The sequence below is a fragment of the Brassica oleracea genome, chromosome C9, assembly GCF_000695525.1.
Source record: "Brassica oleracea var. oleracea cultivar TO1000 chromosome C9, BOL, whole genome shotgun sequence".
Classification (NCBI taxonomy): domain Eukaryota; kingdom Viridiplantae; phylum Streptophyta; class Magnoliopsida; order Brassicales; family Brassicaceae; genus Brassica; species Brassica oleracea.
This window is the reverse complement of record NC_027756.1, coordinates 16631090-16654139: the sequence shown is the minus strand read 5'-3', so window position 1 is coordinate 16654139 and position 23050 is coordinate 16631090. Positions and strand designations below refer to the sequence as shown.

General features: G+C 34.5%; 3 protein-coding genes across 4 annotated transcripts; 1 reads left to right on the top strand and 2 right to left on the bottom strand.

Annotated features, from left to right (window-relative positions):
• Positions 1-5756: 5756 nt before the first annotated feature.
• On the top strand, positions 5757-7430 carry LOC106314449. Its single transcript, XM_013752316.1, has 4 exons — positions 5757-5903; positions 6385-6451; positions 6555-6805; positions 6878-7430. Exons 3-4 carry the CDS (start codon positions 6591-6593, stop codon positions 7428-7430), a joined length of 768 nt encoding a protein of 255 aa, XP_013607770.1. The 5' UTR covers positions 5757-5903; positions 6385-6451; positions 6555-6590.
• Positions 7431-10025: 2595 nt separating this feature from the next.
• On the bottom strand, positions 10026-12875 carry LOC106318555. 2 transcript variants are annotated; one of them, XM_013756579.1, is made up of 4 exons: positions 12727-12875; positions 11246-12347; positions 11007-11123; positions 10026-10939 (listed from the first exon to the last, which is right to left on the bottom strand). In XM_013756579.1, exons 2-4 carry the CDS (start codon positions 12341-12343, stop codon positions 10202-10204), a joined length of 1953 nt encoding a protein of 650 aa, XP_013612033.1. In that variant the 5' UTR covers positions 12344-12347; positions 12727-12875; the 3' UTR covers positions 10026-10201. The 2 variants fall into 2 exon arrangements, with proteins under 2 accessions (XP_013612033.1, XP_013612032.1); XM_013756578.1 differs by having other exon boundaries at positions 11246-12371; positions 12727-12874.
• A 2073-nt stretch (positions 12876-14948) lies between these two features.
• Positions 14949-17099, bottom strand: LOC106314448. Its single transcript, XM_013752315.1, has 5 exons — positions 17054-17099; positions 16855-16984; positions 16168-16750; positions 15125-16012; positions 14949-15056 (listed from the first exon to the last, which is right to left on the bottom strand). Exons 1-5 carry the CDS (start codon positions 17097-17099, stop codon positions 14949-14951), a joined length of 1755 nt encoding a protein of 584 aa, XP_013607769.1.
• Between the last annotated feature and the right edge of the window lie 5951 nt (positions 17100-23050).

The window sequence follows — 23050 nt, the reverse complement described above, 5'->3', positions numbered from 1 at the left end:
ATCCTGATATGTGAGAGAAGAGAGGAAGAAGAAGAAATGTGTTTATTGATGAAAAGAAAGAGAGAAATGTGATGTTTTAATACGAGATAGGAGAGGAAGTTCGTGTTAGGTGGCTTTTAATTAGCTTTACTCTTTGATTTTATTTGAGTTGAGGTGATTAGACAAGTATCTAACAAATTTATTATCTAGCACACATCAGAGCAATACTATCTAACACAAGCATTGAACACAACCATTAATCGCAAGCATTCATCACAACCATAACCTAAATCTAACCAGCATTTATTAAGCAGTCAACTATGAAGTTTTGGACACTTACCTAACCGAGGGTCTCAAGTAGTGCTTCACACCCTTCCTCACCGGGCCAACACCTCCAAGAAATAAGTTGTCTTTGGCTGCTCATTCAGATCTTTACCTCCTCACATGATTCATCAACGCAAACCAAAGCAAATAAAATTATGTAAATAAATGATTTCAATGTAAACCAAACCAAATCAGAAGATGATCTATAGAGAACAATACACAACAATACAGAGCCGAACTTCCAATCATTTACCAGTTTGCTAGATTAAGAACTAGCTAATTTAAATCTCAATCTAAACTAACTAGTCTCAATCTTTACCAGTTTCAATCTCAATCTAAACTAACTAGTCTCAAACGTTACCGAATTCAATCTGAACAAACTTAATACCAAAAATACTGAGCCAAAGTTCGAAACATTTACCACTTCGGAAGTGATCTCAAAGTTGAAGAGATCGGTCTTCTGGCGGAGAAGAAGAGAGAAGACGGCATCGACGCCGTGATGAAGACCGAGAGAGTCGATTTCTGTGGTGGTCTCGTTCGGTCTTCTGACGGAGAAGTAGAGAGAAGAAGGAATCGCGGCTTTGATGAGTACCGAGACACTCGTCGTCCGTGGTGGGTTCTTCTGCCGGAGAAGACGTGAAGCGACGGAGGAGACTTCGTCGGGACTGAGAGAAGACAGAGGAGACGCCGTAAGGACCGACACAGTCTTCGTCCTTGGTGGATTTTGATCCTTCTTCTGGCGGTGAAGACGAGAGAAGACGGAGGACGAAACAAGAGAAGACGTTCGATCGGTGGTGGGTCTCGATCCTTCTACTGCCGGTGATGACGAGACCATACGGAGGAGACGCCGTCTGGATCGTGATAGCCGTCGTCCTTGCTGGTGGGTTTCGATCGGTTGTGGGTTTCGATCGGTTGTGGTTTCGATCGGTGGTTGTTTCGATCGGCGACGGAGAAGACGAGAACCACGACGGAGGATCAGTGGTGGAGGCACGGTCGTGGGTTTGGATCTTTCGTCGGTTCGCTCCTTCTTTGTTGACGGAGAAAACGAAGTGAAAGGAGAGAAGAAAAGAAAACAGAAAAAAAAATAGAAAAAAAATACCTTTGCCTCTTGTGCTTGCACGTGCCTCTAAAAAAATACATTTGCCTCTTGTGCTGACACGTGCCTCTAACACCTCCCTTATTACCGATCACAAAAATCCCAAAGTAAGGATCGATAATCTCCTTTTCCTTTTGTTTTGATTTAATTAATTCACTTATTTGGGCTAAGGATCCCATTAAGAACTAGGGATAAACATGGTCTTAGGTCTCAGAACTACCTTCAAGATTCTAAGTCACCACTACCATATAGACAAAATTGGTTGGAGTCAATTTACTGCTAAGTTCTAAATCTAATATTTGATTCAAAAAAATACTTGCCACTAAAAAATCATCGAGAACTTTTTATGTAAAATAATTTTAGGTAAAGTTTGAAGGAGGGTTTCGGTAAAAGTTGTACAGTAAAAATTCTATGAGATATTAATGTTGGGACTATGATATTCTATTAACTAGGGGCATTGCCTCCGTGCAAGCGCGGAATTGTGGAAAGAGTTCTTGTTTCATCTCAGTATTTGTTAGAGTTATTGTAGTAGTGAATTTTGCGTTTTGGATTGATCATTGTTTTCAAGTTTTTTTATTGTTATAGGGTTAGAGTTGTGATGATGAACTGTGTATGCACTTTTCTCTACTCATTAAGGACTAAACTGTGTTAGTAATGTGATTAATATAGTTCCTGGTGTTGCTTGATGTGTCAACTTATTGTTTGTTTGTCTTTTTAATTTATTACTTGTATTGTTGAGACTACATAAATTATATTGAAGTTGTTGAGAGTACATTTTGTTTTTGAATATTTTTTTCTCCAGTTTAGTTGTGTAAGTTGTGTGTATTAAGTAGTATTTTTTTATTCTTATTATGTTGGTTATATATTTTAAAAAAAACGTATTGCTTTTACCGGACCTTTAAAACTAGTACATGAAGACTTGCAGAAATAACTATAAAATGAGTGACAATTAGTATTTGAGCCTTAATGGGTTTTAAACGAATATATGTATTTCTCGTAAGAAGACAATAGCATTGGCTTGTTGACATTGAGCATGTAAGCTATTTTCATAAGACAAGAGGAGTGAGCATGCGAAGATGTTGTTGTCGCCTTTGTGTCTGTTGAGATTGTCTCTTGTATCTCCTGGTGTGGCTGTGTTTGTTTCTTTTTTATTTGATGGGTAATATTTAAACAAAAATCATTGGTAGTTGTATTTTTCAGAGTTTGTAACTCACTCTGCTTTTTTTGTTTAGGTAATTTCACTGATCTTGGTTGTCGTCTTCGTCTTCTTCGTAAGCATCTGCGAAAGTAAGTTTGTACAATTTTAAATAGCTGGCCGTGTAGTTTGTATTTTTTTAGATGCTCAATGTATGTGTCGTTGGGTTTTAGTTGAATTGATTGGTTTGATAAATTTGTTTTGAAGTTTATTTCAAAGATTAGATAAAAAGAGAGGTGATCAACAATGATTCGTCTTTTTGGGGATTCTAGTTTTTGGTGTTTTGATTGTTTGAGTTATTGTGGTTTCTTTTAAGCTGTAAAATAAAGATTTGTGTAAAATTAGACTGATAAATAAGGGAGATAAATAGACGACCACAAATCTTGGGTAAGAAATATTTTTGATTATTGATGTTAGCACAATATAGACAGTAATCTAAAGGGAATTATGTGTTGATTGTTCTTTTACGGATCAATGAGGAGACAGATAACGACTAGAGTTGTTTCTTTGGTGAGGCCAGAACCCTGGACAGAACGAATTTTCCCAACCACATCTGCGAGTTTAAATATCAGTTATGATATCGAAACATAATATAAACCCAGATGCAATATGATAATATACATTGGAGTTCTAGGTTTGTGTAGGTTTGTGTTCGCAATCACTTGGAGATTGTCGAACGGTCGAGATTGATCTCAGGAGCACCCGTGATGACTCCATCAATAATGGTTAGTGAGATGAAACGTAAGAGGAATGAATGATCAGTTATCTTGTACATGTTTGAGCACCTAGTAACCTCAAAACGATCGACTTTCACAATGGAACCTGCTTTCAAAGATGGCATGTAATGATTAGCACGTTCGACGGGAGTAAACCCATGAATCACAGAATCTGCAAATAATATTATTCAACAAAGAATCAATTAAAATAATTATGTTAACTAAATGTGATAGATCGAAGATTAACTTATCTTTTCATCAAGGAAGAGAATCGTGATTTGCACAAACTCCCTATCTTTCTTGAAGTTCAGGGAATCCCAGAAGCGGAGAAAGCCAGAGGCTATGCTCTGACCACTACGACCAAGACGGAGAGACTCGAAGGTTGAGTGACGGATGCCGGGACGCCGGTTTGAGGAACCGGAGAGGCAGAGAGAAACATTTTCTAGAAGATGGTTAAAGTTAAGAGAAATCAATGAGTTTTGTGGAGATACAGATTGGGTTCATCAAAGATGAGAATCATATATATATGGTTTACCGAGGGGCTACAAATTAGGAACGTTTATGATCAGGCGATTTAAGATGGGGAGATGAAGAGTTCACCGGTGAAAAATAGATTACGAACAGACACACAGCGCAACTCTGTAACTCAGACTTGTTTGAGACAATGATGGAAAAAAACTCAAATTCGTGTTAAACGAAAACAGTTTACAATATGAGAAAACTATAATTGTTGCAAGCTTGAGTTTTTTTTCATATAACGTGATGAATCTCATTTAAAAATGAAACCCATAATACACTTGTAGGCCCGACCCTCAGAGAAAGCCGAAAAAGCAAGGGCTTCCGACCTTCATAAATATATAGTAGGTTCGGTCATCAATGTGCAAAGTATCATTTAGCTTAGTGGTATAAATGTTAGTGTTTAAATCCCAATAACCTGGGTTCGAGCCATGGACTTGACACTTTTTAAAAGTGAGACCCACAAAATGCTGACGTGACGCGCTGAGGAGTGAGCAAAAACTCATCTATTATAATATAGATTTATAAAAAAATTTCTTTTTTATAATTTTATTTTTAATAAATATTTTTTTTTAAATTAGAATTTTTTAATAGAGCGAGTATAAAATATGTTTCATAGATGTTAAATGTGACTTTAGATGTAATTTTACTAAATCTCATCAAAATATATTAAACTAGGATCGCCCGCCCTACGGGCGGGGTTTACTTTACTTGTAAACTCGAATTTTATTTTTTTTGTATGATTTGGTGGGTTCTGTTTTAGGTTTAAATTTACAAGAAATGTGTATAATAGTGTTTATTGTCTAGTAGGAAATTTTAAGTGATGAATGACATTATATCTATTTACGTAACGTTTGATGTTTGCTTATTTTTGTCACTTGTTTTTGTTTTTTGTACTATTTGTTGTCAAATATGTTTTTTGACATTATATTATTCTTAGTTATATTTTTTTTGTTATGTTATATAATGAGAACACATTTTATATCATCTTTGCATATGTGTAACTAAAATTATTTATTTTTATTATTATTATTAGAGATTATAAGGTTTTATTAGCATGATATCATTTTCATGATTGAAATGATATACTAAAATTATTTCAGTCCGACGGGGCGCAAGCAGGAAAGAATTATTATTTTATTTTATTTTTTGTTATGTCTTATAATGAGAACACATTTTATATCATCTTTGCATATGTCTAACTAAAATTATTTATTATTTATTATTATTGTTAGAGGTTATAAGGTTGTATAAATGATATGATTTTCATGTTTGAAATGGTATACATTTGTTAAATGTTTGCTCAAATTTTCTATATAGAGTAAGTATATTCGAGTTTTTATTGTTGTGGTTGGGTTTAGTACTCAAGACATCGATTATTTAACATTTTGTATATATTGAATGTACTTGTATTTTTAATAAAATTTTACTATTCAGTTTTAATGTATAATTAGTTGATGTTTTACTTATTCTATTACCTCTTATATTGTTTTCATTTGCTATACCGAGTAATACATTATTTTAATTTTAAATTTACTATAAATTTATTATGGGACAGAAAAAACATAATATAATATATGCATTAGTTAAAAAAATTACTTGAAATTCTTCGCTTGTTAACGTGTTTTGATGCTGAAAGAGAGCGAGAATGATTTCTTTCTTGAAGGGTAAGGCTAATGAAAAATAAAATTTCCTTCTATCTACTTCATGCGTCTTTTAATATGTCAGCCTCCCCGTCCATTTAAGTCGGATGGGCTCGACCCGGATGATTCAAGTCGGGTGTTTTTCACCGCTCGCTACAGAAACCTAAACGCAACATTTCAATAGCACTATTGAATTTTTTTTAGGGAAGAAGGGAAGAGAAGAGAAGAACAGAAGCAGCACCCTTGGGTCCCTCTCTCTCTAATCATCGTCTCTATTTTCTCTTCGCTCGTGCATCTCAATCAGTTGGTATACTTGGTTCCGTGTAGAAAAGTGTTTGTGATAGATAACATCGAAGAAAAAAAGGTTTTCGGAGTTCAAGCGTAAGATTTGATTGAATGGCTATGCTCACTGAAATCGCCACCCTTGAGGAGAAGTATGTTTTGATTTTTTTTTTCTCACCTTTTTTTGCTTGTGTCTAATCTTTTGAATTAAGACAGAAAAAAGTTGAGATGTGATATTGTCTGAAACCTGACATGGAAGTCGATGAGCTCTTCCTTTTTCTCTTATTTTGATTTGGATGAACGAAATTATATACTCTTTTTGCAATGAATTTAGACCGCTTTGATTCAGTGTTTTAATTTGGTGTTCTTTGTCTGAATATCTGCCTTGTTCGCTGATTAAGGATCAGTTTTGATTCTGTTATATAGTTTTTTGCTCTAAGGAATTAAAAAAGGAACATTTTTTTTAAGTCTTCTTCTTTTACTTGGGGGTGAACATATCTGCTTCAGGGTGCTTTCTGGATCAGATTAATTTTTTGAATTCTGGTAATTTGGTTTAGTCTTGGATCATAGATCTCTTGATTGAAGTTAAGTAGGATTCTTAATAAGCTACAATGTGTTAATCTTTGGTTTTAGGTATATCGAATTGTGTAAGAAGCATGGAACCGTACCCAACACTTCCATTTTATCTGCCTTCTTTGAGGTTTGCTTACCTTATCCTTTTACATATGATATATGTATTGCTTCTGTTTCACTGGTACTATGTGTTAACCTTACAATTGAATCCAATCAAATGAACTTTTCAGGCGGAGGATAAAAAGTCAAGGAATTAAAGATGCACCATGAACCTTTTAGTTGACAGAGTGATGTACGATGACTTTCACCCGCTGCTTGAGTTATGCAATGAGATCAACGCATCTGAGGTAGAAGGAATAGATCTCTCTGTGAGATCCTCTTGTTCTCTGGAAGATCAGTACGTATTGTCCTTGATACGTTCTGTCAATCAAAAAGTTCATCTTGTTGATGTACACGATTGTTTTGGGAAAACCTTATGGCGGTAAGCAATAGACTTTTGTCTTCTCCTTTTCTTTTTGAATTATTTCTTAAGCTTTGATTGTTTTTATTTCAGGGATGTCTTCTCTCAAGGCTTGAGCTGCGAAGTTTTGAATGTGAGGTCTTTGCATTTCCCTAAGCTTAACATAGTTGGAGAGTTCGCACAGCTGCACACCCTTATACTCGATTCCAACCGTGTGACTGGTTTTGGTGAACGCTTTTTTTCTTGCATGCCGAACTTGACTTGTCTTTCGATGTGCGACACTATTGTCTCTGATCTTTGGACAGCAAGCGCTGCTCTCTTGAAACTCCCTTCTCTTGAGGTGCTCTGGTTTCAGATTTGGATTTGTTGCAGTGAATCTTCTACCGGTGGTGGTGGTGGCTCTTCCGCCGCCCCACGACAGAGGAATACTACCAGCATCAAGGCGGCCGCCGCGATTGGAATGCAGCCTGTAACGGTTCCGATTTCTTTTCGCCGGCGAGAAGAAAGCCAGATGAATCGAGGCGAACGGCAGCTCGCACCAGAGAATGGATGTGAATATTCATCTCCCATAACTCTCTCCAAACTTCATGGCCGGTGTAAGAAATCAGAAGTTGAAGAACTCATGTACCCTAGATATCGATTCTAGAAGACGAAGACGAAATCTATTAAGAAAATTAGCCCACTTAAAACGACCCGTTGACTTACTCTTTCTCATGATGGGCTTAACACAGAAACCGTGTTGAATTAAAAGTCCAAACAAATTTAAAACGTAAATAAATGAAACAAAGAGTTTTGGTGAAGGGGACATGTGTCGCGCTGTCAGGAGGCGACTTAATGACGTGGCGTCCTACGTGGATACCCCAGGAGTGAAGCAAACATATTTTTATATATATAGATAGATAGATGTTAAGAAAATATAAAGATAGTTCTATGTGAATATAAAATAAATAATATAATGGATTGTTTATACATGTATAAAATACATATACAAATAAATTATTAATTTATAATCTTAATGGGACATATATGATAGGGGGTAACCCATGAAAATCGACTGAAGCTTTGATACCATGATAAAATTTGTGAATAAGAGAGATTTGTATCTTAGAAGAACTTATTGAGACATAAATGAAAGTGATAAAACATAGCTCAAAACAACTTTATTATGCAGAAACATAAATAAAGAAGGAAGCTTTAGATTGCCTTTAAGGTCAAAATGATTCTAAATTGATATTCATAAAATGAAGGGAAAACTATCTTTACGGCAGCAAAGTTAATACACATCTAAACATTCCTTAAATTTATAGTATCAATCATGATAGGAATAGATATTATGGGCTGATGGGCTTGGGCTTGTGCTCTAACATTTACATAGAATTTTCTAACAAATTATTATCTTATTATTTTATTATTTTATTGATGTGTGTCATATTTTGAACTGACTCAACTTAAGACCGAAGAAATTTATTAATAGAGCGAGTATTAAATTTACAGAGTTCTACTCTAAATGATTGTCATAAATAAAAAAAAATACAATTTCGTAAGTGTTGTTTCACGACTTGGGTTGAGCGACCAACTAAGAACATTTCTAACTTCTCACTATATTTATTTCTATAATAAAATTTAACAGTAGATCTATTCATTCTTTTTTTTGGAACGCCGGTAAATCTATTCTTATCCACTTATATTTTTATTCTATTGTTAGAGTGCTATTTTAGAAGAATATATTAGAATAAACTCTATCTTCGTTATAAAATTTCGCTATTTTAAAAGAAAAATAATAAAATACATTGGAAATGGTCTAATTAAAGTTAATTAGATGATAGATCCCAAGTTTCATACAAAAGATTGTGATCTAAATATACAAAGAATCGATCACTATACGTATTTAAAGAAAGATCAGCGAACTAAAGAATGTGGAAACTATCTATACTATTATTTGCGAAGTAAATTTTTGCAATCGAGCTCTCACGTTAAAAGTTAGAGTGGCCAAAGTCGATGATATCCTTTAATGAATTTTATATATAATTAATTATATAATTAAAAACGAATTTTATTAATGATATATTTTTAAATAAGATAATTCTTATATATAGTGTTGTTATCATAAAACATATTTTTCAATTATAAAAGTTAAAAATAAGATATAAATTTTTGATGATAAGTGGTTAAAGTCAATGTTACCCTTAATGAATTTTATTTATAATTAAAAATGAATTTTTATTAATAATCTTATAAATTTTTAAAATAAAATAATTCTTATATATTGCGCTGTTATCTTAAAATTTTATTTTTTCACTTGTAAAAGTTAGGAAATAACATATAAACAATATATAATTAAATATTAATCATCTAAAAACATTTTGTATAAAGATATTTTCTAAAATGTTTCTAATATGTGAATGCTTTCTTTTAAAATTTCAACACAATAATAAACATATATATTTTAATGAAATTAAATATATAAAATAATTTATTTATAATTAAAAACGAATTTTTATTAATAATGTTAGAAATTTTCTAAATAAGATAATTCTTATATATTGTGTTGCTATCGTAATTTTTTTTTCAATTATAAAAGTTAAAAAAATAACATATAAACAATTTATAATTAAGTATTAATCATCTAAAAACATTTTGTATAAAGATATTTTCTAAAATATTTCTAAAATGTGAATGTTTTTTAAAAAAATTTCAACACAATAATAAATATATTTTTTTTAATGATTTTTTGTCATATATATATAAATAATTTCATGTTTGATTTAATTTTTTCTAAAAACATAAATAATAAGTTATCATACTGGTTTTTAATTAATAAAATATAAACCAATAATATTTTTAAACGATTAAGCCCGCACGTGCGGGCAAAACATCTCGTTTATAATAAGTTCGCTGGCCCAAACAAGTGGAACTTAAGATAAGTCTCGTCTAGTGGAATAGGATGGACGAACTTACAGAAAAGGATGGACGGACTAGCATAGATGTGCGTCAACGTTTGATGAAAATATACATGTCTGATTTGGTAAAAGATTTTGAGCCCTCATTTATGTCATAACTCAAAAGGTGCCTCGAAGAGGAGTTGGGAAGACGACCAATTAATCAACCAAAGTACAATCAATCCAACACACTTTAACAGCGATAACATTCAACAAAAAAAATACCAATTTGGTAAAGTTTGGTAGTCTCATAAAGAGAATATTATATCTTGCCAAAGCAATTCAAAATGAAAGAGAGAACATATATGAAAACATTTATTCGAGGATAAAAAAAGTTATCTGCCGAGGGCAATTGGTACAACGACAAATAAATAAAAACTAAAGTACAATCCAAGTTTGGGTGAACCAACGAAAGCATGTCCAAATCCAAACATACATTAAACAGCAAATACATTCAAAAGGAGAGCTTGAGTAAAAATCAGCGGTGAGAATAGGGTAAAGACCCTGAGTAAGCATACCGTGATGTTATTGATGAAGGCGGAAGAAACTCAGATTCAGCAATGCTTGGGGGGTATCTGCGAGATGACGATGATCGGTAGTACTCAGCCAATGAGTCCGGTGTAACATATCGTGAATACAAGTCATCGTCTTCTCTTCCCGAAGAAGGCAGGTATGTCGTCCTATGTAGTCTTTCGGGACTACGGTACTCGACTCTGTGATACGGGTCTCTCATGTAAGACTCCAATGGTGGCTCTGGTGCCAGGCGCCTAGAGCTTAGGACGTGATCATACGACGGGTGGTAGCTTCTCTCAGGCAAAAGAACTTCTCTACGGTCATGATGCCTCTCAATCTCTGCTTGTCTCAAAAGCCGCTCATGATCCACCGCAGATGGACGGTACGAGTCCAGACGGTAAGAAGAATCAGGTGGCAGTAGTGGATAATGCTGAGCTGGTTCTGCTCTTCTCAAGCCGTATGTTCGGTACTCGCTTTCAGTGAGGTATAGATCACGGGGTGGTTCTTCTCTGCGTGGTGGCTCTTCTCTGCGTGGAGGAGGTGCAGCATTGCGACTCCTTCCATGACTTCTGCTGCTGCCAGGAGCATAGCGGTCATTGTCAGATCTTTTCCTCTCAGCAGGACGAGGAACAGGGGCTGGCAGAGTGTGAGTCAATTGAGCAGGGAGAGCAGCTGGTCGGAAAAGCTTTGTCAGCTTGAATACCTTCAAGAACAGAGAGATGAATGAAATATCTGCTGATATGAACTTAAGGGGAAATTGATGGTTTTACCTGTTTACGCGTAAGTTCTGTTTTGAACTTGTTTCTGTTGTTGTAGTTCTCCTTGATTGCTTTCTTGAATTCGCTCTCAGGCAACGGTATACAATCACTAACCACCTTGAACCGCACCTGAGATGTGAATACACAATATCATCAAACTGATCCATAAGCTAATAAAATTCCAACAAAAAGAATACCATCAGCAAAGACTAGTTGTGGCTAGCAAGCATATGTGTGAAACACGAAGTTACCTGAGCGGGAAAGGATCCACCAAAAGCATTGCGCTCAAGTTTCATCCCACCCGCAGAGGAAGCTTGGAAAACTCCATAGAGGAGTTTGAGATCATAGTCATAAAGAAAAAGCTTAACCCCGGGCTTGATACTCATCACATAGTCCTTCCTCTTCTCTTGTACGCCCATCACACTGAACCGAAAACAATCGGGCCTAGTTTTGGCGTTGCACATGAAGATCAAACCAGCATGCTTTACATTCCCCTGTCCATGATCTTTCTCAAGGTCATCATCCACCTGCTTTTTCCCCTCCTCTTCTATACTTTTCTGTGTCGCATCAGTAGCAGCAGCCACGACGACCTCTTCTTTCATTTGTTTCTTGTTTGGGCCTGAGACCTGTTTCCCACCTCTCCTCCTTTTGCGTCTCCTGCCCCCACCAGCCATGCCAGTTTGGTCCTCATTCTTTTGTTCGCTAGTATTCACCTCCAGCGAACTAGGTTTCTCAACGCCATTGGTTTGCTCGTTCACAGCTAACGAGTTGTTGTTATTCTCTTGGCCATTCTGAGGAGTTCCTTTATCAGCTTCCTTCAATGTTGTTGTTTTAAGGGCTCCTTGGACTTTCTTCCCCTTTAGCAATCTCTTCCCAACGCTTTTCACCGTTTCTTCATCAGCAGGAGATTCCGCAGCGAGTTCTTCAGTAGATTCCATATCACCATCTTCTCCAAGAGAAGTTTCAGAATCTGCAGCAACCTTCTTTGTTCCCTTATCGCTTTCACCAAGAGAAGGATCCACAGCAGAAGCAGAAGCGCCTCCTTTCAAAACTTTCTTTTTGACAAGCTTCTTCACTGTCTTAACAACTTTCTTCTTTACCGGTAATACCCCCTTTGGATTTTGAACACCGGAAGGACTTGCGCCTTCAACACAAGTCTCATCACCCTCTGTTTTCTTCTCCTCAACAACAGAGGGCACTGCCTCCTCTGGTTTACTAACATCCATGGAAGCTTCTACAACCTTGTCAGAGGCTTCTCCAACATCAGTCTCATTCATTTCAGCTTCGGATTCAACCACCACATCCTTCCCGGGGGCCTCGACGGCGGTTTTCTCATTCTCAGCATCCATTATTCTAGAAACAAGCAGATTTCAATCGCTGCAAATAAGGCTCAGGTTAAGAGATAACAACGAATCAAAGGTTAAAAGGATTTTCTAAGCTTGAAGCCTCAACGGTAGCCGGAAGCTTCAACAACATAAGTAGATCGTCGTACAGTCTAACCACAGACAATAATAATAATACTAAATATCGATAAGGAAACAGATAAACTATCAATTCAATTCAATTCTTCATATCGCATCGATAGTATCGATTTTCCAGAAGAAAAAACAATATCCAAAAGAGAAGTAACGATCACGAAAAAAACCAAATTCATATCTAACAGCTTCAGATCAGATCGATCTGATCAGTAATCTAAAGTAATCTGTTATGATCGAAGATTTGAGAAGAATACCTAATATCAGAGAGGCGATTTGAGAGCGGAACTCTCAAGACTTTGTTATCCTGATTGAGAATCGTACGCTAGGTTTTTTTTTTTTCTCTCTCTAGGCTTCCCCTTCTTTTGACGGCAGATGAAAAGATATAACAAAAAGAGATCGAAAAATATATAAGGCTCTCTTAATAGCATTTCTTTGTATCGGCTATATATATAATGTGGTAGTGGATTATTCTCCATTACTTTGAGAATGCTTTGTGTTTATTGTTTATAGATTTACTTCGATTTGTCCGTGTATACGCGCGGAAAATAATTTATGTGTGATATAAATACTTATATTTTTGTATTTCTTTGTTGTTTGTTTTTCGAGGTTTAGATTTGCAGAAGTCTAGTTGGGAACATATACCAAAATTTTTAGCAGGGATGGGTGATTATCATATGGTTTTTAGTGTGTTTGAGAGGAAAGTGAGATGACTTTGCGGGAAGACATTTTGTTAACAGAGTTAACATATGTGTTTGTATGTTAGTTAGCGAGCTAAAATTGTGAATAAGGTAATCAAGACAAATAGCTGAAGCAAGTTTTAGTGTTCGAATAATTTCAAAATATAAGAGATCATATAAGGACAAATAGTTACGCGCTAGATATGCTTTGCTTGTGATCTAGGTTACTATTCGTGTATGATTTCCTCATATGTGTTTGAGGTTTTCATTTGCAAAAAATATGTTTGGTAATGAATTTTTTATCTATTTAGAATGTTCTCGGTAAGAATGAATTATATATAAAAAGATTTAATTTGATTGCTTTGATGATTATTTCTATATTAAAGAATTTGGCATCTAACATATTTGATTTGTTGTATGCGTCTTAGATGGGTGTTGTTGGTAACATTTGATTGTCTAACCATGATACTAAAGCTTATTAGAGAAAAATAATGCAAGTTGTCGGGAAAATGGACATTTAATTCCTCAACTTTTTGAAATCAACTATTTAAATACCGACCTATTGCTCGCGCGATTTTATGCTCCAACTATTTGTTGACTCGGGAAATTAATGACTCAAAAATTCAGCTGTTAAGTGTTAAACGTTTGTCGTTAGTTTTAATTTCCCTCACTTACAACATAACTCGAAATCCCCAAATTTGGAACCCTAATTTCGAGAGAAGGTGATTCCGGCGACGATAGAGGCGATTTCCGGCGAGATAAGAGAGCAAATCTGGCGACGTGATGAAGAACTTCGAGAAAAACAAGAAACTTCGCCTTGAAACAACTCAAATTTCTTCTGGATCAAAATATGTAAGTCATATGTTCCTTACATTGTTTTGAAGAATCGAGTGACTGGTGAGATTGAAAGGTGTATGTAGCAGATAGATTTCGAACTTTGCCGTTGGTGGTTATGTCTTTAGGAGGAGTTAGGTCCAGTATGTATGAGCGATTCATATAGTTGTGGGATCGTGTATGGAGAGACAGGATATCCAAAAAAAATGTGTTTGTGGAAGTCCGGTTAAGATCTTTACATCAAAGTCCATAGCTAATCCAGGACGTCCTTATTTCCGGTGTACTTCTTCCCGAGCGGGAAGATTTACTAGAGTACTTATTCTCATGTGTTAACCATTGATAACTTTCTTCATCTTTATCTTCATATGTGTATTTCAGGATGGACACTTGTTCAAGTGGGTTGAGGATGGAACACATGAAGAAGTAAATGAGCTGAAGCTTGAAGGGACGTTTAATAAATGATCTCAAGCTTCAGTTCGAGAACTTGAAAGAAGAAATCCAAGGATGCAAAAACAAGATGAAAAATTTCAAAAGAAAGACAATTGTGCTTTTTGGTGGCTTGTGTGTTGTGGCCATTGTTGTCTTCTGTGAGAAATGTTTGACCAAGGTGAAAGTTCACTTGTGTTTGGTAAGAAGAAAATGTAAGAGAATGTAAGAAAATATGTATGAAAATGTAAGACAATTTATGTGTTTTAAACAAGCTTTTGACTAATATTTGTTGAGCATAGACTTATCGCCACTTGCTAGTTTTCAATACTTAAAGTTTTTCATAAACTTGATTTTAGATTGGGGCTTGAGTTTACAAAAAGAGTTACCCATCCATACATATCCGAGACTTAAAATCCTACATCACCAAATGATAAAACCAAGAAAATCCAAAACGACAAGCCAAACAACATCCTTACACACCAAATAGGAAAAAAACATCAACATAGCATAAACATGAAGACCACATCTGCACTTGGTTATGTAGAGAATCCAAACCCTTCTTGTGTTCCTCCTTGTGATGATTTAGAAGGTGGAATTTGTGATGATCCTTGAGTAGCTCCTGGCTGCAAGTTTGAAGACCCTCCCTTCATTAAATAAGCACCAAATGTCAGTAAACAAAGCCATTAAAAAAAGCAAGTAAGCCATTTCAAACATGTTCTTTCCGTGGGCGACCTCTAGGACGTTTTGGTGGAGGAGCTGCGGCTGGATTAGGACACCTAGTCTTGTTATGGCCTTCCTTCCTACAGTTTGAGCAAGTAGGAACTCGGCCATGGCGGGTAAGCTTGTGTGGATTAGAAGAAGACTCATGAGGAGCTTTCTTTCTAGAATGATCGTTAGGTCTCCCACGGTTGAAGCGCGGGGGTGGTGGAAGAATAGGGAGCCGACCTAATCTTGGCCATGATTGCATCCCTTGAACTGGCTTCATACCTTCTGCATATAGCTGGCGCCATTTTGAAGTCAAGTAGAAATCAGAGACATAATCATTAAGATCTAATCTTGTGTTCGTGATGACACACATAGCATGCATACAAGGCAAACCATTCAACTGCCAGTAGCCACAATCGCATGTTTTCTCAGCCATGTTGACGGTGTATGCATCATTGTGATACTCAATCTCATGCACCTGTCTAGTGGTCATATATCTAATGCAATCCTTAGCGCTTTGCCGGTTAAGCTCAATCTCCTTTTCTGCTCTTGGCGTAAACCGTTTATTCCACATGTTGGTCAAAATGGTTCTCTTTGCGTTTCTCACCATGGTCTTTCTCCTAACCTCTGTCAGCATATCAAGAGGAGGTTTCCTTCTAGACTCCCTAACACTTCTATTGAATGATTTTGACAGGTTGTTTAGGTTGTCATTGCAGCATGATCCAAGCTTGAAGAATGCACGAGACCATGTCATCGGTCCAGTAGACTGCAGAGAGGGATAAGCTCCTTCATTGTAGGTCTTAAGAGCCTCTAAGTTGGTCGTAAACATTGCTGGTGTGTAGATTCGTGCTATTTTCCAGAATAGACGCTCAAGGACAATGTCTTTATTTGTCTTCTTCCAGTTTTGTAGAACATGTCTAGCACACATTATGTGTTCGGCCTGAGGAAGCTCTTCGTGTACTACATGTAATATTCCATGTACAAATGAACAATCAAGGCTAAATACACCAGAGAAGTCTTAATATATTCATAAAGAAATGATGAACATACCTGATGCTTGTTTGAGATTATTGTTATAGCGTCGCCATCTTCAAGACCCATGTCTTTTTTCAGTAGTTGCACAAACCATAACCAATTTGGATTATCCTCAACTTCTACCACATCCCAAGCTATTGGAAAAATTCTATTATCCCCATCCCTACCAACAGCAGTTAGCATTGGACCTTTAATGTCCCATTTCATAAATGCAGCATCCAATCCTATAATGGGTCTACATGAGCCTTTCCATGACGTTTTCAAGGCTTCAAAACACATATACAAGCGGTGAAATCTTTGATTGCTTCCAGGAACCGGACCAGGAATTGTCTCAACTTCCATTGTTGCTCCTACATTAGATTTACGTACCTCTTCCTGGTAATCCCAAAGTCTTGCAAAGTAAATTTCATGACCCGCCTTTCTTCTAGCAGCAAGTGTTGCCTTTGCTCTTCTGCATTGTTCTTCGGTCACAATCATATTATACTCTCTCTTTATCTCATCAACCATCTCCTTCGATCTGATTTTAGGATTGATTTGAAGTCTCTCCTCAAATAATTGTGCTATTGTTCCACACTTAAGCAGCTTCGTATAACCAGACCTAACACAAATATGTGTAACACTTTCACCATCAGCTTGTTCCTGCCTTTTTCGAAAGAACAGTACACTCTCCAACCACATTTTTCTTTTTCATGTTGTGTGCACCAAACTCCAAGCCTATTAGCTGAGGAATTATAGAACTTTATGTCATACTGCGTCTTGAGAGAATACATGAGAACAGCAAACTTAAACCTCTTAACCTCCTGTCCTAAACGAACAGTCTTCCTCTCGCGTTCTAAACAAAAAAAACACATATCAATAAGAAGAATCAGTAAATTCTATAAAAAATATCAACTGAATTTACCTTTCAATTTTAGTTGCAGGTTGAACTTCAGGAACTCTTGGCACATCGGGAATTTCGGGAACTTGAGCGAGACTGGAAACATCAGGAACTATGGGACTTGAGGCTCTCCTTCGAATTGGAAACGTATTCCTCCATCCCCCTCTTCTTCCGGTGAATGTTTTCACCATTATCTAGCCGGAAATCGCCTACGTGTTCTCTGGAATTGCCTATGTTGTCGCCTCTTTCGAAATTAGGGTTCTAAATTTGGAATTTTGTGTTATGTCGTAAGTGAATGAATTAAAAATAAACAAACGTTAATAACTTAACTGCTGACTTAATTAATCCCTAATTAGTCAAGTCAACTAATACTTGGAGCATTAAATCGCGAAAGCAATAGTTTGGTATTTAAATTGCCGATTTGAAATAGATGAGGAATTAAATGTCTTTTTTCCCCGCAAGTTGTCCCATAAACATGTATTTTTGTTCTAATGGTTTTTCTTATGTCTGTGTTGCACTGTCTTCTGCTTAAAGTTAGCGTCTACAGTTTCATAGGGGTAAGAAACCTTAGAATGTTTTATTGCATTAGAAAGAACTTATTTGATTTATTAAGGTTTTGCGGTTGCACAAAAAAAAAAAAAAGGTTCTACGAACTCTTTACCCATTATAAGTTGTATATAGTCAAAATGGAACAAAGACTATCAACGTAAATGTTGTGTTAGAATAGAATATTGAAGAATTAATGTAATTATTTAGATATGTTGGAAGAGTAATTACTTAATTATTATGAAATCATTGTCTTTCAACGTGCTGTTGGAGTGAAAAAGCCTATAGGAATTCGCATGCGCTACGCAACGCAGAACAGCTATACTAATTTTAATAATATAATTTTTATGTTTGGTTTGTATTGTTTTTTTGCAATTATTTTTATTCTCATGTATCATATAATTATTTATAGTTTACGTTTATATTTTTTAATAAGTTTTATGTTTTCTTAGATTTGTTTTTGGTTATTAGTCAAAAATCGCTGTTTAATATAAATGGCATTCATATATTAATAGATGAGATGTTAGGAAGTTATATTAATAGGGAACTAGATTTTGATCCGCGCTTTCAAAGCGCGGATTTTTTTTCTTTTTTTTTCAATTGAAAAATATTAAATAAATGTCATATTTCATATATTTGTGTTTTATTTTATAAAAGACTTAAATTTTTTATCTTTCTTTATCGTGTTTCATTTTAAATGACTATTTATGTTTAAAAAATTAAACTTTATTTTTTTTAATGAATTAAGTAGGTATAACTCTGATAAATTAATTTTATTATATGGTTTATATTTTAATAAAAATAATTATATACTTTTAATAAAGATTTATACTTTTCAATGAAAAAATCTATTTTTTTATGAATGCTTAAATTATATTAAGAAAAGAAAAAAAATTAAGAATAGTTGAAAAAAAATTATTTGAACTTGGACTCAATAGACCAAAGGAAAAAAAATGTGAGAATTAGATCTGATTTCTTAATCGGCACAAATGGCCCAAGAGAGATCTGATGTGGACAGTGGGCTGGATCCGAAAAAAATAGCCCAATATAGATGTGTTATTAATATTACTTGATTGCCATTAATGAAACATGCAGTGTTAGTAAAGAAATGGCAGGTTAAGGTAAAAAAGACAATAGGATCCTGTTTTAATAGTATATATATTATTTTATTTTAACAATATTACATATTTGGTAACCAATAAAGAATACTACAATATATTTATTTGTATGAGGGTAAATATCTTCGGACTTTGACTTTTGTTTTTTTTAATTCGATTAGTTTTATGTAGCTTTAAAAAATTACCAACCAAAACAAGAATTCAAAGACAAAAAAAGCATATGAAACTTTCCAAGGAAATAAATCTCAAAACTTTCAAATATTATCAACAGATTTCAGAATTGGTAAACTCTCATCATAATAGAAATCCATTGGATCAAGATACATTTTCACTCACACAAATTTATGGAACTTGTTTCTCAAATACTTCACTCTCCAAATCTTTCCTTCTTCGTACTTAATATTTATATTCATCCTAAAATTATACACCTCTAAATCTAAGAGATGCTCCTCTTGGTGATTTTGAAACATAAAGATCTATAAGGTTATCAGTTAAAAGTCATAAATTATATAAACTCTCGAGCCATCTTATATATTTCTTTATATATGTTTTGTTCTTATATTGATTTGATTTCCAATAAGCCAAATATTGAATCTCATACTGATTACTTCCTCCATGTGTAAATGGTATTTTATTTATGTTAACTCATTTTTCCACCAAATGGAATGAGTAATATTTGGGAACCGTGCCTTGGGAGTGTAAACTCGCTACCAAAGGCTTTCGTATCATATAAAATAATCTTTGCCTTCAAAGATCTCCATGTAAGCTTTTGTTTCCTCTCCTTCTCTTTTTCCTCTCCAAACCCTTGCTCCGGTTCCTCTGGCTCCTGCACAAACATCTCATTCTCCTGAGCCTCAACTTCATCAGCCAGATTCAACAAAACCAAGAGCTTGCATTGTCCTCTGGTCTTTCGTCCAAGGATGAAGAAGTTGGTGGTTAAGACATTTTCTTTTTCAGAACTAACCCTATGTACTGAAGAATTTTTCTGGATTTGTTTTGGGATATGCAATAATGTAAGCAACTCAAATCTATGTCTTATAAAAAACACAATTGATTTAAGAAGAAAATGTTATATCAGATTATTTTGAAACAATGGAAGAACTCGATTTTGGTACGACACGGATTAAGTTATTAGGGTTTCACGAAGATAGGCTTGGAACGCAGAGAGCAATAAGAAGCCCAATCACACAACAAACCCATATATATTGCCGGATGAGTCAAATGAAGCGCATAATTTTGGTTAAGTGGACCGTGTTGCACCGAGGGGCTTCGACTTTATGATGTGGCTGCTGAAGTGGGGCTTCGAAGAGGGAGAAAACATTACTTTATATAATAAGATGTACAATAATTCCGCTAAATATTAAAATTTTATATTGACAACTAATTTTTAACTAAATTAGATATTTAGTAGTTAACTTAAAACTGTATAATTCAAACAGTTTAAAATGATATATTCAAAAAGAGAAAATATTTTTCTTTTATATGTGTATATATAATACAGTTGGTATATGACATAGTTGGTAGATAAAAAAAAGTAATATATATATATATATATATATATATATCTATTAATTTAGAGTTCTATTTAAAATCTACCGTGACATATTTTAAATTTGGACCTATTGAACATATTGTGACTAAATATAATTCGGACATATTTATATCATCTAATCTATTAAAACAGAGTCCTAATTTTTATCTACTTATAAATGTTGTCATTTAAAATTTGGACTTATTCATGATTATATCCTTTCACATGCACGATTGTCCAACCTTATGAGTTATAACATACTTAACTAGATCTTGAAGCGCGGGTATTTTTACAATAAAAAGTTTAATAATGTTAATGATTGTTGTATGTTATTATGTTACAATATTGAATTATATCAAAGCATAGAATTTTATAAAATTATATGATTTATGAATTAATTTATTTGAAATTTTGTATGTATATTGTTATGTAACTCTCTCTCTTAGGTCCAAACATTTTGTCTGGTTCGAATAAAAACCGATCCGAATATACATGTTCGGTTCAGATCCAAGTCTACGACAAAGTATCTATCGGGTATATTTCAGACCCGCAGTGTCGGTTTAGGTTTGGATTCTACAGAGATCTGAACCGGTGCCCTGAGTATCTAAAATATTTTGTGTATATTAAATATATTTTTTGTTTTGAATATGTCTTTGGTATCACGATTATTCTTTTGTGTTTCAGGTTCGGTTTTCGGTTAATGTTTCAGATTTCAAATAAAATGTTAGATTCTTAGAAACATATTTCGTGTATACGCATAAAATTTTGAATATAATTAAAAACTTTAAAGTATTGTCATGTTTCTATACATTATGTTTTACATAAAAGTTTTACATTATGTGTATAAAAAAATTTGGTTCATATAATATGTTAATAAACTTTGTAAATCAGTCTTTACGTGGGTCGGATAAATGATCATCATAGCTGACAATAGAAACTATATTTAAACACTATCTTTCTGGTATTTGAAAATAAATGCTACTATAATTATTTTCTGTTAATAAGCACAAAATCTGGTCACAGAATCTTTTAGTTTGGCACAAATATTAAACGTATTATGTGGAGTTGATTAATTAAGGTGATATAAAATATAGCATTCCAATGAAATATGTAGATTTTTAAAAACTCCTTCCCTTTTAATAGTGTAGATATTAACCATTGAACTTAATGTAAACCGACTTTTCATTAACAAAACTTTGGTTATCATATACAGATAAAGAACTTATTCGTATCACTTGCTTTTAAACACATGTTTCCTCTCCAGATTAAAACTTTTTATGAGTTTCTCCGACGGGTATTGATTTTTTTTTTATCCAATTCCAGGTTACTATTCAAAACTATGTACTTCTCTTCGGTTACTCTGTTAGGTTAGTTTTTAGATCCAATTTCAGGTTTTGACGAATGTAGGAGGATTATTTGTCGTTATAGGCTATTGATCCACTTAATTACAGGAAAATATCCATATAAGAAAAAGTTATAGCTTTGCAAGACTTATGGTTCTACTCCGACTAATCTGTGACTGTCTCGTGTAGATGATTTCAACGCGAGTCCTAGCAAACAGGTTTCCATTAACCAAAACCTATTCAAAAGGTATCCTCTTTCTTCTTAGCTACTTCCGGACAAGTAACATAAAAATATACTATTTAAAGTGGGTTAGTTTCACTAAAGATGCTCTCTCTTCAAATATTCTGGTTCGTCGTATGATCAGGATTGAAAAGAGATTCAAGGCGAGTAATTTGAGATTTCAAATCTTATCTCTCTGATAAGCTCTTCACTAGCGAGATTATAGAATTGCGTAAGGATAGTAGCATTCATGAGGAGAAGATTTGAGAAAGGTGTTTCAGATGATGATGAATTCATGTGCTATTCTAAAATGGAAACACATGAACGTATCCTTGGAGACTTAGCTAAGAATAAGACTGATCTGTATGTTTCTCTGTTTGAATATATTTCATGGTTTAGTCTTATAAATCCTTGCTCAGGCTTATGTGACTATTATGAGGCATTGTGCATGCACATAGAAATGAAGATATGACCAACGGTGGAAGGACAAAAACATCATCTCAAAGTATCAATGAAGAGAGTAACATGAATGAGAACTTACAGTGTGCGGATCGAAAGAAGAACAAGAACGTAAAAGGTTAGTGAAGAGGAGGGTATGTCTTTTTCAAACAGGGAACGAAAAAGAAACAAGTAAGCCGAGTTTAAAGGCATGGAGATATTCGAGTTTTGTAGAGGGGTATTGCAGCTTCTCCATATGACAGAGAAACTAATTCAAGAATTTTCTGATAAGAGTCGAGTGAAAGGTTTGGATGTTGATGCCCTTTTCATATCACACATCCAAGTGAACCAAACAGCAAAACAGAGACGGAGGACATATCGTGCTCATGGAAATCAATCGTATGTTCTTCTTTATGCCACATTGAGTTGATTTTGTCTAGAAAACGAAGAACTTGTGGAGAAAGAGGTACTTTATTCACCTCAATGGGCGTATGTAATCTTGATTTTTACCACCATCACTGATCTTCTTCTACAACCACTTTTTTGTTATATATTCTGCAGAAAGTAATTTTCGTGGTCACTTGTGTTACAAAGGCTTTATACATTTTTGTTAACTGCTCTTTCATTAAGATAAATAGCCAAAACTATAAAGACATTGAATATGTTTTGGATTACCCAAGCTTTGATCTGTTATGTTTTTGAGATTAAGTAACATATAAAAAACTTGATATTATGTGAATCTGAATTGTAATTTTGCCTATTAATGCATACTAATTATTATTTTTATTAAACAAAATAAAATTAATAATCAGTTCATATTGTCAT